The 18,508-nt window shown below is 40.1% G+C and overlaps 1 protein-coding gene across 1 annotated transcript; it reads right to left on the reverse strand.

Moving 5' to 3' along the window:
* Positions 1-1,222: 1,222 nt before the first annotated feature.
* Positions 1,223-18,432, reverse strand: LOC114667774 (uncharacterized). The gene is made up of 4 exons (XM_028823218.2): positions 18,318-18,432; positions 16,180-16,697; positions 2,192-2,367; positions 1,223-2,038 (listed from the first exon to the last, which is right to left on the reverse strand). Exons 2-4 carry the CDS (start codon positions 16,661-16,663, stop codon positions 1,427-1,429), a joined length of 1,272 nt encoding a protein of 423 aa, XP_028679051.2. The 5' UTR covers positions 16,664-16,697; positions 18,318-18,432; the 3' UTR covers positions 1,223-1,426.
* Positions 18,433-18,508: the final 76 nt, after the last annotated feature.

The raw sequence follows: 18,508 nt of genomic DNA on the forward strand, positions 1-18,508 counted from the left end.
TTCATTTTCTGCACAATCACCACCTACTGTTTCAGCACAGTCTATTGATACGCATTTGACCAATTTTCCATGTTAACTGATGAACAATTTTCACATTAAATTCGTTTGATTTTATCGTTTTTCAGTGTTAGGATTGCCCATGTACTCGTTTCTTCTGTTGATAACCCTTCAGGATGAAATTCTTCTATAAGATTTGGACATAATAAGTCTTCTTTAATTGGGAACTTAGTGAGGAAAACGTTTAAATTCATAAGAGCTGAGAGCGCAGGAACTGTGCCTGAGAAAAGCATTCAAAAGCCGTTGAGAGGAGAGCATGCCTTGAAAGAATCTCTTGGCAATAGTCTCGTCTCAAGATTTTCTTTTATAATAGAGAGATATACTGCGGTGGGCTGGCAGCCTGCCCGGGGTTTGTTTCCTGCCTTGCGCCCTGTGTTGGCTGGGATTCGCTCCAGCAGATCCCCGTCTCCCTGTAGTTAGGATATAGCGGGATGGATAATGGATGGATGGATGGACAGAGAAATTTAAAAAGACATTTCTGAATACATGTTTTCTCTTTGTCATTATGGGCTATTGAGTGTATACTGAAGGGAAAAAATGGCAAGTGTATCCATTTAAAATGAAACCTGCAATCCAGTAAAGTAATGGGCCCTGAATACTTTCTGAATCCATGTGTAAGTGACTTAATTTTTTGTTGTTGTTGTTTTGTTTTACAGTTAACTTACCTCAAGCAGCAGGAGAAGGGGGCCACTGTACAAGCAGCTTGTGCACAGGCACTTCACTAACTTGTACGGAGGTTCAGTTTTGCCAACAGGAGCGGACGGAGCAAAAGATGGAATTCCTCAAAATAAAACAAGTTGAACAGATCTCTCTGTGTCTCAAGGTAAATTGGAAACGGTACACTAATCTGTCATTGAAGTCACACAGAATGTTTGTCTGTTTAATGTCAGACAAAAATTGCTGACCAACTTCTTAGACAAGTAAAAGGGACAAATGTTACCAATATTTGCCCAGTTAGAGCCGAGTTGGTTCAAGTGGACAGACAGACAGGAATGGCAGTCACAGGAAGTGTTTTTATTATTACATGCGAAAGCATCTAAAAGAGACTTGCGTATACCTTCAGTACCTCTTGACTTACTGTTTGGTGTAAAAATTATGTTTTTACAGCTGCAATTATTATTTTTTTTTTTTAAATATTCTTTGAATTATTAAGACCACGGGGGCATCATAAACATCTCACATTTATTGTCAAACCAAATAATATGAACATCTTATTCACATTGCTGAAGAATTGCAAAACAGGCATTGTTTTCAACCAAAACACATTTCTGAACATATAATTCTTACTTATAAAGTAAAATAAAGATTGAAACCAAATCAGTAGTGCATGTATAACGTGCAATATTATAAGTACAGTACAGTACTTGCATTACACACGTGGCTCCGAGCCGTGTGGCACTTGCGTGAAGGTTAGATCAGGGTGTGTGCTAAGGTGCTGTACGTTAGCCAGGGCTGACTCCGGCCTTGTCTGAAAACTGACATGGTGTTCTGAAATGCGTCTCACGGCATTTTCATCATGCCATTCTCTCTCCTGAAATTCATACAAGAGTGTCATTATTCTTTTCTTGGCCCTTGTTCTCAAAATGAGGCTTCTGATTTGCTGGAGTTCAGTAGCAACCAGTTGGCCAAACAAAGAGTCCGAATCATGACGCGGTTTTAATTGAGCCAGCACGATGGCCGACTTCTCCTTCAGAATAGGCAGCTTTAGTAGCTCAGTGTCATCATCCAAGGCCTCTCTTTTTGGTGCTTTCTTGTTGTGGATGTTTTCTATACTTGGCGCTGCTAAAGAAGCACTTTGCCCTTCACTGGATGTCAGTTGTGAGTCAGGAGGCAGTAAACTGGAACACCCCACTACAGTGATAGGCGAGTCTCCTGTGGCCGAGTCGGATGTGTCAAAGACCCCTTCATCACTGCTGTTCATAGACTGTAGGCTCAGTTGATCCCGGGCAGAGAAGCGCACATGTGAGCTCGCAGAAACATTCTACAAGACATGCAATGTTCAAAACTCAATTACATCTTTATAAAACAACTGTCTTAGACGCTGATGAAATATTAAATTTAATGGAATGGACTATCCGCTCCATTGCAAACACTGTGTACATACAATCATAAGACATACAGAGTGTGTACTTACGCGTAAACTAGCCTTGCTAAATGGTGGAACAGCACGTTTTCTCAGAACCTGCATGTTGTTCAAGGGCCAGCGTTGCTCTGATCCAAGCGATTTCTCGCGGCTTCCACTAGGCTTCGGTTTAGGTGGTCTGGAGCACTGAGGTTCTAGTGACCCAGTCCTGACTTTCACCTCTTCAACTGAAATCACAACATTGCCAAGATTAGACTTGTGCAGCACTTCATTACATGAGGGATATCAAACGTGACTCCAGCTTAGGCCACGGTGATGGAGCAAATCCTCCAACAGCACACACGTGTACATCACAGAAACAGGGAGGAGCAGACGGGCAGTTATGGCTCGAATAGGCCACAAACATGGCCTATTTACAACAAATCAAACCCAGTTGTGGTTACACTGTGGATTTTTTTTACCGATAACTTCTTTGGGTTAACTGGAACAAATCTTTTCACAACAGCTTCCCCTCCACAGCACGTCAATCACATTGTCGAATTCACTTTTCACATGTTTTCTGTCAAAGGTTTCACAGCTTAAAGAAACATGAGAGATCAAACTATGATGATGCCGGTCTCCTCCGGACTTCCTCTTCACATATGGGAGTCTGTAGGACCTAACACCATCGATAGTTATGACCAAGATGAGCTGACAAATGAAGTCTCATCTCACATGGAGCAAGGGGATGGTGGAAAGTGCACAGGTGCTTTTATTAAAAACAGTCAAAAACAAACCAAAAGTGTCCACTGTGCAGTGTTCTAAAAAAACAGAACATAAATAAATACACAAAACCAGGTGAAAAGTGGGGATCAAAATCTATAATAAATAAAATCAGAGATTAAAATGCAATCTCTAATTCCTCCTGATCTCAACCCACCTCCTTCTTTTTCTCCCTGGCTCACCCATCATGAGTGTAGACGGCGGAGACTCAGCAGCCACGAACTGCTTTCTGTAGACCCCCATCTTGGCTACCTACAAAACTGCGCAGCCAGACCACCCGAGGTTGGCTCTCCTCCCGTCTTATCTTTGTGCTCACTCAGTTGCACCTCAGATGCCTAGGGAGGGCACCTGCCTTGCTCACCCCTCTCCACCCGAATATTCAATGGGGCGATTCAGCCCCTAGAGTGCCACAGCTAATACTCCTGCACGGGCCCAGCTCGGACTGCCTCCTCTTTCCAGGTGGCCAGATCGTCCTTTAACCTCCTTCTTTCTTTCGATCTTTTTTTTTCCCCTCCTGATCCCCCTGTGCCGGCCAGTTCTTATATGGCTCCATGGGCGCAACGCCTTAATCACACACCGCAGGAAGCCGATGAAGCAATTGAGAATGATCGCACCCACACATGCAGGTGCGACTCACCCCAATTACCTCATTAACTCACGTGGTCGTGCAATCGTGCCCACGGAGACTGACACGGCTATCAGGATTTGAAACTGGCCATATATTTTTGAAGCCGCAGACCCCGCTATACCACATACTCCCCAGTTGCACGGCTCAGCCACACTACCACTGCACTAAAACCACCAATAAATTATAGTAAAAGCACTAAAAATCCCACACTAAAAACAACCCAAGCCCCCCCTTGTTAAAACAGGACATTAAAAGAATAAGAACCTTAAAAAGACAATAAAACAAATCAATAAATATATGTCTTAAAAAAAAGTTCAGTCTTTAAAATGTCCTTCTGCTTGGGTCTGTGGGTTCTTTTCTCCAATGAATCTGGCACCAATCCCACTTCCACTCTTCGGTCCCCTCGGCCAGCTCATCCCACCACTACCACCATATTATGACGATGCCGGTCCTACATACTCCCATATGTGAAGAGGGAGTCTGAAGGGGACCGGCATCGTCACACATACATCTTAATGTCCAAGGTGAGTCAAAATTATGTTAACACTAATGGATTATTTTTATCTCGACCACACCTTTCCAGGTCGATGGACCATTTCCATGGCCTCCACACTCTCCTGATTTGTCACCCTGTGATTTCTGGTTATGTGGTACGGTGAAGTAGCGCGTGTACAGCAGGAAAGTTCGTGATATCAATGACCTGAAGGACACAATACGGACTGTGATATCATCTATTCCCTGCGAAATGTGTGTCCGGACTTGAAGTGGCACTGTTGCTTGTTGGTTTTTGTTTGTTGAACATGATGGCAAACAGGTTGAGACATTCCTATAAATCATCTTGCAAAGCATTTTTTGTAAATAAATTGTTTCCAACATTCAAATGTTAACATAATTTTGACTCACCCTGTATTATGCACCTTTATCACAAGACCAAGACTTCTTTTTCCCATTCTCAAAGAATGAGGTCACGACTGAAGCAACAGATTCAATGAACTTCCGTAGATATCCTGAGGATTAAGCAAGTGCTTACCAGGCAGGTTCAGTTTGATCTCAATCTCCATCTCAGCACAGTGCAATTGCTGTCAAAAGTGGGTGCTTAAACGAGGTAGCAGGATAAGAGTGTGGACTTTGTTTGTAGAAGGTGTGTGAGAGGAGTGCAGAATGCCAATGTAGTAAGTGTAAATATAGGCAATGGAGTATTTTTGAAGGTGTTGTGATGTGTAATTAACATACAAGTTGATAAATATTGTGTATGTCTTTATTTGTAACTTACACAAAGCAATGTAATATTAGTGTTACATTATTGATAATATTACCAATGGTTTGAAGATGCCCCCACCCCCCTTAGGACTGAGTCTCTTTGTAATTTTTATGACAGGGTTGAGTGAAGTGCCTCAAACAAGTTTGTCAAGTGTTTGTCTGCTGTTTCTCAGTCAACCCCCACAGTAAAGCCAGTCTGCCAAACTTTACCTTAACATATGGTTTGGAGGGCAGGTGTGAAGATGTTCTATTCCCCCGATTGCATGAAGTATGGCCGTTTGGAACTAGCTTGTATCAGAAACCTTTAAGTACCATGACGTCCAATTGAAATCTAGGAGTTGGACAGAAAATCTATAAAATTTGTTTGCTTTACCTCACTCACTCTCTCTCTTACAACAACAACAACATTTATTTATATAGCACATTTTCATACAAACAATGTAGCTCAAAGTGCTTTACACTTACTAAAGTGATGAAAGACCATCTCACACCATGAACTAAAAAGGAAAACACAATGAAGAGCGCAGCTCGGCAGTCATATTGAGACAGGCAATGCGGCCTGCTCTGAAGAAAGCTGACCACCAATGATGCCTTAACTAGAGACATTTTAAGTAACTAACAAGTCTGTGTGCTGCCTGAAACTACACATCAACATTTATCAGGTTGTATGGTTGCCAATATTCAAATGTACTTTGCATATTGTTATTATTTATGAATATTATCGATAATACATTGTTTAAATTGTAACTTAACTCCTGCTTGTCTTTTACTACACCTAATTGCCTGAGGTTATAAATGTAGAAGGGAAGGTGGGGAGAAGTTATAAAGTACATGTTTGGTCTTGGTAGAGTAATATATTGCTCTACTTTCCCCTTTTGTATTATTAATATGTAGCCTTTGTCAGAATGCTTCAAATCTCACAGACTTACCACTGTTTATACGGTATTGTACCATATAACTTCTTCCCACCTTCCCTTCTACATCTATAACCTCAGGCAATTAGGTGTAGTAAAAGACAAGCACGAGTTAAGTTACACTTTAAATAATGAGATAGATAGATAGATAGATAGATAGATAGATAGATAGATAGATAGATAGATAGATAGATAGATAGATAGATAGATAGATAGATAGATAGATAGATTTATTAATCCCAAGGGGAAAGTCACAATTATTGATAATATTAATAAATAATATCAATATGCAAAGTACATTTGAATATTGGCAACCGTACAACCTGATTAAATGGTGATGTGTAGTTTTGGGCAGCATACAAGACTTGTTAGTTACTTAAAAATGTCTCTAGTTCATTTGTGGTCAGCTTTCAGCCACATGTCTGTTCAATATGGCTGTCGAGCTGTGTTGTCCTTTCAGTTCATCAGTTTGGTAAGAGACAGAGATGCTCCTTCATCAGATGTTAGTAAGAGACAGAGTGTGAGGTTAAGCAAGTAAATTTTATAGATTCTCTGTCCAACCCCTAGAGCCAATAGGGCGTCATGGTACTTAGCGGGTTGGAAAATGGATGGATGGATGGTACTTAAAAGCTTCCAATACAAGCCAATTCCAAACAGCCATACTTCACACCAATAGGGGAATAGAACATCTTAACACCTGCCCCCAAAAAATATGTTAAGGTAACGCTTAGCAGTTAGGCAACCTGGCTTTCTTGCGGGGGTTGAAAGACTTTAGCAGAGAAACACTCACCAAACTGGTTTAAGGCACTTCCTCCCCCAATTCTGTTGTAAAATTCAAAGAGACTCAGTCGTAAAAGGGTTTGGGTAAACATGAATGCTTCTCACTAATGTAACACTAAATTACATTGCTTTGCCTAACATACAAATAAAGATATACAAAATATTTATCAAGTTATATGCAAAATCTTACATCACAACAATACAACACCTTATAAACAGTGGCAAGTCTGTGAGATTTGAGGCGTTCTGACAAAGGCTACATATTAATAATAGAAGAGGAGAAAGCCGAGCAATATACTACTGTACCAAGACAAATCAGAAGGAAGTAGAGAAGATCTGCTATTTAGGGGACATGTCAAGTGCAGACACAGCAGTGATAGCAAGGAGTGGGACATGAAAGAAATTCTGAAAGCAGACCTCCTCATTCTGTCTTCTAAAGGAGCCCCTCTGGTATTGAAGAGAACAGTTTATGGAAGCTTTAGGAAGAACGGTGTGATGTATGGGAATGAGATGTAGCCAGTGAAGACGGAACATAAAGAAAAACTGGAAAGAGCAGAGATGAGAATTTGCGCAGTGTCACATGATATGAGGCGAGTGCTGGTGTGAAAGAAACATTAACTGCTGGCAAGTTACTAAGGGTTAAAAAACTGACAAACCCGTTTTGCTATAATGGCAAGTTATTCATACAGGCGTCTGTCATAAGACAGGGTGCAGTAAGCTGACCGAGAAAAATTTCCTTTTTTTGGAATCTGTCGGTTAGACACAGGAAAGATGACTTTTCCTTCTTTAGGGCCCCATCTGCAATGTACACAAAATAGAAATGGTTAGCCGATTCACGAAATGTAAAATGAAATGCTTAGATAAACATATTGTGCTTATTGATAAGTAAGAGGAAGGGAGAGGGAGGAAAGAGATTAAAAGCCAAATGAAACAGGGGAGATTTGCTCTTCTACCTTGCAAAGCATGAATCCTATGTACTCACTGGTGATGGAATAAAGAGCAATTGATTGAACTATTCCTGTCTTCCTCGGAGATCTCCTTCCACACAGGCTTAACAGGAAGACTTGGTGTGGGGGCATTAGGAGTTGTGCTGAGGAGAAGCAGACTAAAGTCAGGTTTGAGCATGCTGAGTGAAAAGCAAAGGACGGTTGGGTAAAGAGGTGCACAAAGATGGAGACTGAGGTAGTAAAGTCAAGAGGGAGTTAAAAAACGTTGGGATTGAAGGTGATGTCAGATGATATAAAAAGAAAGGGTCCTACCCCAGAAGATTCTCAGGACTGTGGAGAGTGAAGGAGAAAGATTTGAGGCAACCAAGCCAGTGCTGAGGCGATGGTCGATGACATCTCCCACTACCGATTGGCTCCAAAAGTTTACAGAAATTTCCTCAAAGTGCCAAACTGCAGTGGTCTTATTTTTATTATTGTTATTTTTTTTTTTTTTTTTTAAATCTCCTTCATCTCACAAGAAAGTCGTCAAGCAGACTCATTTGCAGCAGGAAGCTTGTGAGATTCCTGCAGTACATTAGTTTATAGCAGTACATCATACTGAGTGTTATTTGCTAGCATAACAGGACTCAGAATATAGACTGAAGAACGGGGGGGGGACGGGTGAACGGTGGGGGGGCAGTGGGGTTTGTGTGTAGTGTGGCACCAGCTTTTCTGAGCTTTTAATGGTCAATATTTTTTAAACACATTACACATAGCTGGTAAATTCTAATTACAAGCAAATTTTGAATTAGATTGTATGCTTTTGTTAAAATTACCAAATCTCTATTTGTTTTAAAAATGTTTTCCTACTTCTAGTTTTGAACTCTGCATTATTAGTTTATTCGATGGATGGGTTCAATCCAAGACCATCCCAGATGTGCAGGGTAATGTGTCAATGCTCATTCTCTACTAGCAATTAACATCTTAAATAAATTTAACTACTAGTTGGCAGTATGGTCTAATGTTCTTGTCATGGAATAACCTAAAATTCTGATGGTTTTCCTAGATATCAGTATAATGTACCAGGACATTAGAACAATCTAGACTAGAACAGGCCATTCAGCTCAACAAAGCCTGCCAGTCCTATCCACTTAATGTCTTTAAAATAATATCAAATCAAGTTTTCAATGAAGTTATGGGAAAGAGTAGTGGAAGCTAGGTTAAGAAGTGAGGTGATGGTTAGTGAGCAGCAGTGTGGTTTCATGCCAAGAAAGAACACCACGGATGCGATTTTTGTTCTGAGGATGTTGATGGAGAAGTTTAGAGAAGGCCAGAAGGAGTTGCATTGCATCTTTGTGGACCTGAAGAAAGCATATGACAGGGAGCCTCGAGAGGAGCTGTGGTATTGTATAAGGAAGTCAGGAGTGGCAGAGAAGTATGTAAGAGTTATAGAGGATATGTACAAGGGAAGTGTTACCGTGATGAAGTCTGCGGTAGGAGTGATGAATGTATTCAAGGTGGCCGTGGGATTACATCAGGGATCGGCTCTGAGCCCTTTCTTATTTGTAATGGTGATGGGCAGGTTGACAAACGAGATTAGACAGGAGTCCCCGTGGACTATGATGTTTGCTGATGACATTGTGATCTGTAGCGATAGTAAGGAGCAGGATGAGGAGACCCTGGAGAGGTGGAGATATGCTCTAGAGAGGAGAGGAATGAAGGTCAATAGGAACAAGACAGAATACATGTGTGTAAATGAGAGGGAGGTGAGTGGAATGGTGAGGATGCAGGGAGTAGAGTTGGCGAAGGTGGATGAGATTAAATACTTGGTATCAACAGTACTGAGTAATGGGGATTGTGGATGAGAGGTGAAGAAGAGAGTGCAGGCAGGGTGGAATGGGTGGAGAAGAGTGTCAGGATGACAGACTGACATCAGCAAGAGTGAAAGGGAAGGTCTACAGGACGGTAGTGAGACCAGCTATGTTATATGGGCTGGAGACGGTGGCACTGACCAGAAAGCAGGACACAGAGCTGGAGGTAGCAGAATTAAAGATGATAAGATTTGCATTGGGTGTGACGAGGATGGACAGGATTAGAAATGAGGACATTAGAGGGTTGGCTCTGACTTTGTCTCCCAACTCTGCAACCTGAGAGGCGAGATTGCGCTGGTTTGGACATGTGCAGAGGAGAGATACTGGGTATATTGTGAGAAGGATGCTAAGGATAGAGCTGCCAGGGAAAAGGAAAAGAGGAAGGCCTAAAAGAAGGTTTATGGATGTGGTGAGAGAGGACATGCAGGTGATGGGTGTGACAGAACAAGATGCAGAGGATAGAAAGATATGAAAAAGATGATCCGCTGTGGCGACCTCTAACGGGAACAGCTGAAAGTAGAAAAAGTCGAGTTTTGAAAGTCTCTAAAGTCCTAATGTCTACCACACTACTTGGTAGCTTATTCCATGCATCTGTGGTTCTCAGTGTAAAGAAAAATTCCCAATATTTGTGAGAAATTACTTACAAGTATTTGTAAATACTTGTCAGACTAAAGTAACAAATAATCAAATATATTATTAATTAATGTGCCTGTTACCCATTGAAATACTTGTTAGCTCTCTGCTACTCAAATAGATTTGACTAATAAAGTACAGCTTTTCTTGCTCGATCACCACTACTGCCACAGCACAAGACATGGCTTCTTCCTTGTCCTCCCTTCCTGTTTGCAATTGATTCACCAATAAGGTCGAAGCACATTGCGTTATGGGTATTACTATTAAAGGGATACGCTGACATATTACACACAGTCCACATACAACTCTATGCAAACAGACATTCCCTTTGACCTAAAAATCACCAATTCCCATTTCTTATCAAATACACACATTGCATTCTTCATTTTGTTTCACAAGTTAAGGTAATTTTTAGCATACTGATAAAAAGGTTTTCTCAAAACTCGTTTCAGAAGAACAGTTTCATCTACTATATTGGATCAACCAGTAGATCGCCCACTACTAAAACAACGTATAAAGAAAAATGACCAAATTCACCAAGTTACAGGCGAATCTGAAGGCTTTTTCAAACTCCAATTCTGTTTACTTTGTCAGAACCAGGGAACAAATTCATTATTTTGTTTCAGTTTTCAGGTAGTTTGCATTTCACACAGAAAAATTTCGAGTGAACTAAACAGATCAATGAACAGGCCGTGGGCTTTTCTTTATTGGCTAAAAAAACATTTTTTCTTGGGAGAAAAAATTTCATGGACAGACAGCAAGCAGAGTTTGTGCACCGTTGCATTTTTATTTTTTTTAACATTTTATTGAATTTATTAAAATCAAATAATATTCCGCATGTAGGAGCCATTTTCCTAGTTATATAAGATTCATAAATATTTTACTGGATGACGATGCATAATCTATGGAAGGTTCCTATAACCCCCATAAGTAGATTTGTATTGGTATATTCTTGCCATTTCTAACAGCATTGAGTAAACCTTATTCTTCAGTTAGTGACAGCCTTGCCATGTGTAAGGTGTAGAGGCATACGGTTTTAAACCGTGACCGTGCCTGCGGGCCTTTTGAGTGTGTGAAACAACTCTTAAGAAAATAGTGCTTATATAAGCACGAAGAAAGAACTTTTAAGTATAGAAATAACTAAAGTTGCTCAAGAAAAGCTAATAGAGAAGATACATTTTTCCTTTTTTTGCCTTTTATTTCTACATCTGTAACTATTTTTTCTTTTATTCTTGTGTGGATTATTTACTCTTAACTTTCAGTAAATAATTTTAAAACAAACTTTTGGACCGAGAGATTTTTTTTGGGGCGGCACGGTGGCGCAGTGGGTAGCGCTGCTGCCTCGCAGTTGGGAGACCTGGGGACCCGGGTTCGCTTCCCTGGTCCTCCCTGCGTGGGTTTCCTCCGGGCACTCCGGTTTCCTCCCACAGTCCAAAGACATGCTGGTTAGGTGGATTGGCGATTCTAAATTGTCCCTAGTGTGTGCTTGGTGTGTGGGTGTGTTTGTGTGTGTCCTGCGGTGGGTTGGCACCCTGCCCGGGATTGGTTCCTGCCTTGTGCCCTGTGTTGGCTGGGATTGGCTCCAGCAGACCCCCGTGACCCTGTGTTTGGATCCAGCGGGTTGGAAAATGGATGGATGGATGGATTTTTTTTGACACGTTTTACCCGTGCTTGATCTCGCCTTATGCCTCGGCGGCTACACTGCACAAGCAAGTCAAATTTTATGTTCAAATCAAATCAACCCCCACCCATGAGAAAAAGAGCTAGACCAACACAGTAAAACTTCAACAGTAGGAAAACTAAGTAAATAATAAAATAAATAGAATAAAAGGGGAAGAAAATCTGCTTCCTCAATTTAAATGCTTATTCCAAACTATTAATTAGATCCTGCCAGCTTGTAAAAAAAAAAAAAAAAAAAAAAAAAAAGGTTTGATTTTTTTTTTCCCCCAGTTTAAAATAGTATATATTGACCTTAATTTCCAATTTTTCCAGGAGTTATTGCCATGAAGCTTATTGTTACATTGGCTCTTACAATTAGAAGGATTTGAAGGATAAATAAGACATAGCTTGCTCTCTTTCCCATAATTATTTTGCTTATTTATCAAACATAGCTCTATAAACAAAACACCTATTATTGAACAACTGGAAGACTATTTGTAAATTATACGCTACTATGCATTGGACACAAAGGTTGGGAGCCTGCACTGATACAGCGTGTTGCCAAACCCACTGCATGACAAACCACCTTAGAATCCCAAATTAGGACCCGAGTGCAGCCATCGAACGGGTGACACCTCAGCACCACACTAGATCGAATGGAATGGAACAGTGTCAGGTTTCTTTTACAGTGGCTGGAGTGCCAATCCTGCCACCAACCCTAGAGTTTTCCCTACAACTTGGAGGACCTGCTTGCAGGTTAACATCATAGCCGGGACGGAGCAATTGCAGGTTAAGGGCCTTGATCAAGGGCCCAATGGAGTGGAATCATTTCTGGCATTTACAGGATTCAAAACGGCAATCTGCTAATTGCCAGCGCAGAACCCTAGCCTCAGAGTCACCACTCCGTCCATACAAAAAGGACACGTTTCAAATATGTGAGTGTGCAAAAAAAAAAAAAAAAAAAACCAGCTAGTGTGTACATTAAGAGGACACCCCACTTTTGCACGGTAAGATTAGGGGGTTTGATTGCGTGTCTCACAGGGCAGTGCTATTCATTTCCCGCTACCTCTGTATATGTTTGGACTGATCCAGCCACAGGTGATTATATACCTTTTTTTATTTAAACATGGGCAAGTGCTGTCTGATCATGCATGTGAGAGGCTGTGAGTGACCCGGAGTCAGGTTCTATGCTTCCTCTGATTTGCTGGTAATTTTGGGAGTTTATTTATGCAAATTATGCTACATTTGCACCTATGTGCATATCTATTTTAAATTTTTTGTTGTTTTTAAATACTCCATGTTAAACCCCTGCTCACGATGTGAATGACTTTCCTTAAATTAATTTTTTCCCTCTCATCAAGCAATGACTGATCGAAAGCAAAATTTCAGAAATGTCCTAATCACATGCCGGATCACATTCATATCTTATGTGAACCACTCCAAGGTTCGCTTGGTACTCGCACTGAGACCCCCTTTAGTACAGTAGTTTTGGTCCATATCAGAGTGCGATTTGCATGTTCATATCTACCTAAATGAACTGATCTTACAGAGAATATACACCCAAGTTTAAATAAAAAAAAGAAAAAAAGCTGCACCAAACAAAATAGTTGTGAAAACACCGTTATTTAAATGTTCATATTTAGCCAATTAAAAACAAATTCCTTTAAACTGGATTAAAATGTGAAAAATAAACTTTAGTGATGTCACATCTTACATATTTTTGTAAGAATCACACCATGTACTATGCTTGTGCAGTGAATATGCACAAAGTCACGTGCTATCCACATCAGATTTGTTTAATTTTCCTCTCTGTCATGGTACAACAAACACTAAACAGACATGTGTGTCAGTTCCAATTCACGAAGCTCACCCCTCCATAAAAAAAAGATCTGGTTTCCTTTTTTTCCCCCCTGTCAGCCACCATTGTCCTTTTCTGTTTGCATTCAGTATATACTTGTACTCTTTGGTTTGAGTGCTCACTGGATGTTAATTTTCTCAGACAAAACAGCCTATCACTAGGACTTTCAAAAATCAATCGGGTCAGATTTTGGCAATGCAAGGTGCAGAGAGATGCAGGGGCTGTTAACAGCACTAGGACTTTGACACCCTACACTACATAGCAATAAGGGATCAAGCAGGTCTTCAGTTCACAAGGCTCACTACTCACATTTGATAGTGCTTCTCTTTCATGGACAAGAGGATATTTTGGAAGTGTTTTCATAATAGTGTAGCCAAAAATACATGTGTTTGGGACATTATGAGAATACATTTGGATACCTGATATGGGGATTATGCAATGCACCTAATTTAAGATCTTTTTAAATGGGTGTTTTGGTGTTATTTGCTGTTGTTCAACATTGGCATTCAGTGACTCCAATTGTGTCAGGAACTTTGTTATACCCGTTCTCTATGAAAACATAAGATTAAAAGTTTTTCCTGACTCATCAAATTTAAACAACATAATTTATCAAATATCAATTTTGATGTGGGATATTCCTTTATTTTTTTATTGCTATATATTAACAGCCATTTGTTTTCATGCTCTTTTTTAGAATATTGCTGTGGTCGTACTATTTACAGGTTGCTGTCCCCATTGGCAGTCATGTGGCTGCAAAGTACTGTACCTGGTTAAAGAAAATCCTCTCTTTACTTTATATATATAAAAAAAAAAAAAAAAAAAAGTTTTGTTCTCACATTCAGATTTAGGAAAAAGAAGTTTATTTATTTTTTTGCTGCCATTCTGCTCAGCAGAAATGTCGCCTATCTTCACCTGGCCATCATACAAAGAAATCACACACATTTGGACTTCCAGTGTCTATATCAAATTATATTGGAACTCTGTATTGATTTCTGACCAGCAGGTTCCCATTTGTGAGTTGTTTCCTAATTCTCATATTTACAAGGTTCCACGCCAAAGCAGTCTCTGGTTTTCTGAGATTCCTTTTGATGACAGTACATATGGCAGGCTGACATTTTGTGTAGAATGGGTCTCTGATTTAGGTCTGTGACTGCTAGAACTGCTGGGATAGGCTTCAAGGTTAACTGCAAACATATATTGTATTTAAAGACTATACTGTTATTTAATGTACTTGCGGTATATATGAGTGCAGAAATTACAACCTGTTATATTTTATACACCATACATACAAAAACGGCATACAAATCCTACACCTGAGCTAACATGCTGCCATGACCAGTAGTTCCTGTATGCTTTCCAATGGAATTTTGCAGTATAGAATTTGTTCTGCCCAGGCATCAATAAGCTCTCCCTCATCTTTGTAACATTTAATCAAGAAGTCAACAGAATTTTGAAAATTTTGGTGAATTTACAACAAGGGCACACTACAACCAAGTTGTCTGATGGTTTTTTTTTTTTTTTTTTTTTTTGCAGTGTTCTTTAACCTATTACAGTATTATTTTTGTCAAACGGCTACCTTAAATCACACACACACACACACACCTTGTGCTACAATACAGGACACAATGTGCACCTTGGAGTCAGTCTGAAAACTTCAAAACAATCTTGTAATTCGCCACGCACTGCGATTCACTTGCAGTGACAGCCCTGGTGACTGAGGAGTGTCAAGAGGTTCGCAACTACAGACCTTAAATGTGACAGGACTTCTGTGAGTTGTTTCAAGATGTAAATCTGACACAGAAAATAAACTCCTCTACCCAAACACAATGCATTTTTGCAATTCTCATCTCTTTTAATGCTAACTTAACGCAAAGCAAAGTACTGACTCCTACTAATTAGAATGAATTAAAGTGGAGGAGGACAAACAAACTAATTGCCTTTACTCCACCATTAGTATGTAGACTTATTTTGCTCAACTGGAAGAATCCTAACTCTCCTCCTATAAGTCAGTGGGTAACTGATATTATTTACTATTTGAAATTGGAAAAAATCAAATTCTCACTTTGAGGATCTGTGCAAAACTTTTTTTAAAACATGGCAGGATCTAATCAATAACAGTTTAGAATAAACTTCCTCTTTGGGGAAAAGGGTGCTCTTCCTTTCTTGTTTCCTTTTATACAGTAGCTCTGGATGCTGACTCTCCTCTCTTTCTCTTGGGTGGAGGTTGAGTTTTGCTTTGTTTGTTTACTTTGTTAAGTTTGATTTATTTGTATGGAATGTTACCTGCTTCAAATTAAAATTATATTCATTTAAAAATACAAAAGCAAGCAAGTTACTGGGGGAAATGAGACTACGTGACTGGATGTTATGGTGGGTGCCACAATTCGTCAAAAGTAAGTAAATGAAGCCTGCAAGATAAAGATCTCTGTAAAAATCATAGAATGTGATAGGCTTTTAGTACAAGTCTAATTTATCTATTTTAAAACAAGTCATGCTAAATTCTAACAACATTTTGGGTCGTTATTCACTTTTTTACCTAATCATACATGAAATAAGACATTTTTTTGCATTGTGTTATAAAGTGTGGGTTAGGATTCTTGCAATTGAGTAAAACTAACACAATGTACAAACAATGCAGCCTAAGATATCACAATACATTTTTGTAGCAGAATGTCTTTTTCTCCTCAGATGTTTCTCCAGCCCAGAGCCTCAGGCTAATTCTTTGTATTTTTCAATCACAGCACCTACCTCTTTCTGAATGTCTTGAATCAGATGCTTTTGCAGACGTCTTCATGTCAGATTCCAAAGGTTCACACTTTACATGAACAGAAGGATCCTGCAGGGAGTACGGACTACTAAGCATGAAGCCTAGACCAGGAGCTTCTTCATCTGGACAACTGCGCAGTGTGTCAGTTTCTGATTTTGTGTCACCGTCGTCTTCTTCTTTGACACTGTTAACCAGTTCATGTTTTGGCATGTTGGTGTTCAGAGTTGACTCAGATTCACACTCCCCCGTCTTAATGCTGACACTCTCTTGGTGAAGGTACGTAGATTCCCACTCACTCTCCTCTTTTTTAACATCCACACTTCTTTTCTCCATGTTACAAAGGGGCACCCTGGTCAGTGCAGGACTCTTCTCTTCCTTTTCATCACACATCTGTTCTGACAGTCCCTCTTCACATTTGCACCCCACATCCAGAGGTTCTTGAACAGCCGGGCACACCTCCTCCATGTTGTACAACTGTTAATGGTGGCTTCCTTTTTATCTGTAAGACAGAGCAAAGCAGATTTCAGATCTGCGTAAAAAAAGCACTGGAACCCATTTGAATCAACTCTTTCAATGGTTTCCCCATCGGTCATTGCCCAATACCCTTTAATCACTCTGTCTGCTCCTCCCTGGACTTCTAACAAATGGAATTAATCCTGCACATTTTGTTTTTCTTCAAATTTGACCTCTGAAGTGTGTGATTTACCATTTAAATCATAACTTGTGCGATTTGTAATTCAAAGTATTTCATCACAGTGGGAGCGGCTGCTACAGATCTGTAGTCAATGGGACAGTCTGACAGTTCTCACTCCCATATCTAACAAAATGCCTTGGCAGAGACTGTTGAGTCTCATTCAACAGAAAATTCTAGATTGACTGTAATAGCTTCACAATCTGTTCATGCTTTATCTAGTAAACTTCTTACCATGACCTGTATCAATAATTATTACAAGCCACTAATGTCTTGTCAATCATCCCTTTTAAGGTGTTTTAAATGATCCTACGAAATCTCCGATATCTGTTAATGCCTTTCATAATATACGTACAATGTTATCAGGAAAAGAATAACAGAAAACGACTTGTTAAATCTATCGTTTTTCTACTAAAGTTACAGAGGCAGAAATGAAGGCAAAACATGAATTGCAAAAAGCAGTTTCTCACCATCTTATGTCCATGTTTAGACAATATGGAGCCATTAATAAGAGTTTGATAGAGAGGATTAAACTTGACACGGACGTTTAAATACAGTTGGGAAATTATCTTACATTAACAAATATATTTTCAGTTAAATCACCACAAAACACACAAGTCCGAATCTTTAATCACCAGATAGCATTTCTAAATACATTTGTAAACTGTACTTTCATTACTTTGGTCGATTTTTTTACTTTACTTTAAAAATATGGTCAGTCACTGCACTGCACTCATCTCAAGTTCCAGTCCAAACCCTAAACATCTTCGACGTAATTTAGTCAAACGTCAAATTGTCTTCCTCAAAACCTTCGCGATAGTGGAACCCAGAATTCAACATTCATTTACTTTGAAGAATATTACACGCACAGGTACCACAGAGGATACTGACCATTAACAAGCGGTGGCGAAATCAAATTGTCCCGACGCTTTAAAAAGTAATTGGGACACACATACACACACAAAAATGAGCCCCCAAGACACAGAAGAGCGAGCGCAGGGGACACTTGAGGTTACCGGGACTTGGCGTCCATACCGCAAGACGCAAGGAAGGCGAGACTCCTAAAAACAGCGCATATCGCCCTGCACCTTCAACCTGGGGGTTCGCGCAGACAGACACGGAGAAAAAGAACGCCAGACATCCCGGACGAGTGAGTGAATGAAGACATGCAAAACTCAACGGTCCTCTCCTGAATAGCTGCCACAATTGCCCCGCGCTCAAAGTGCACACCCAACAGAGTCACTAGCAGGTAACACGCACGGAGTGATACATGTGGGGAGGTAAAGTGAACCCTAAAGACGTAAGCAAACGCGGTACCCCGGTGAGGCTCGGGCCGTGCGATAGCTACCAGTGTTGACCGTCGCGGCAGTGCGCTGTATTATTTATTTTTCTTAATTTCCTCCTCTAATATTTTATTTTCGTACTTACATTTTACCTACGAGGTAACGTATTACCCAGCTGGGCTTCAGAGAATGAACCACGCCGCACGAGTCAACACTTAAAGACTCGCGCCGAAGAGACACTCGTAGGAGGTGAAGACGACAACAACTTCCGGTTGTCAAAGAAACTACAGCTGTAGGTGTCAAAATAAAAGTACCCAAACGCTTTCAATACCCATT

Source organism: Erpetoichthys calabaricus, chromosome 1, assembly GCF_900747795.2.
Source record: "Erpetoichthys calabaricus chromosome 1, fErpCal1.3, whole genome shotgun sequence".
In the NCBI taxonomy this organism is placed as follows: domain Eukaryota; kingdom Metazoa; phylum Chordata; class Cladistia; order Polypteriformes; family Polypteridae; genus Erpetoichthys; species Erpetoichthys calabaricus.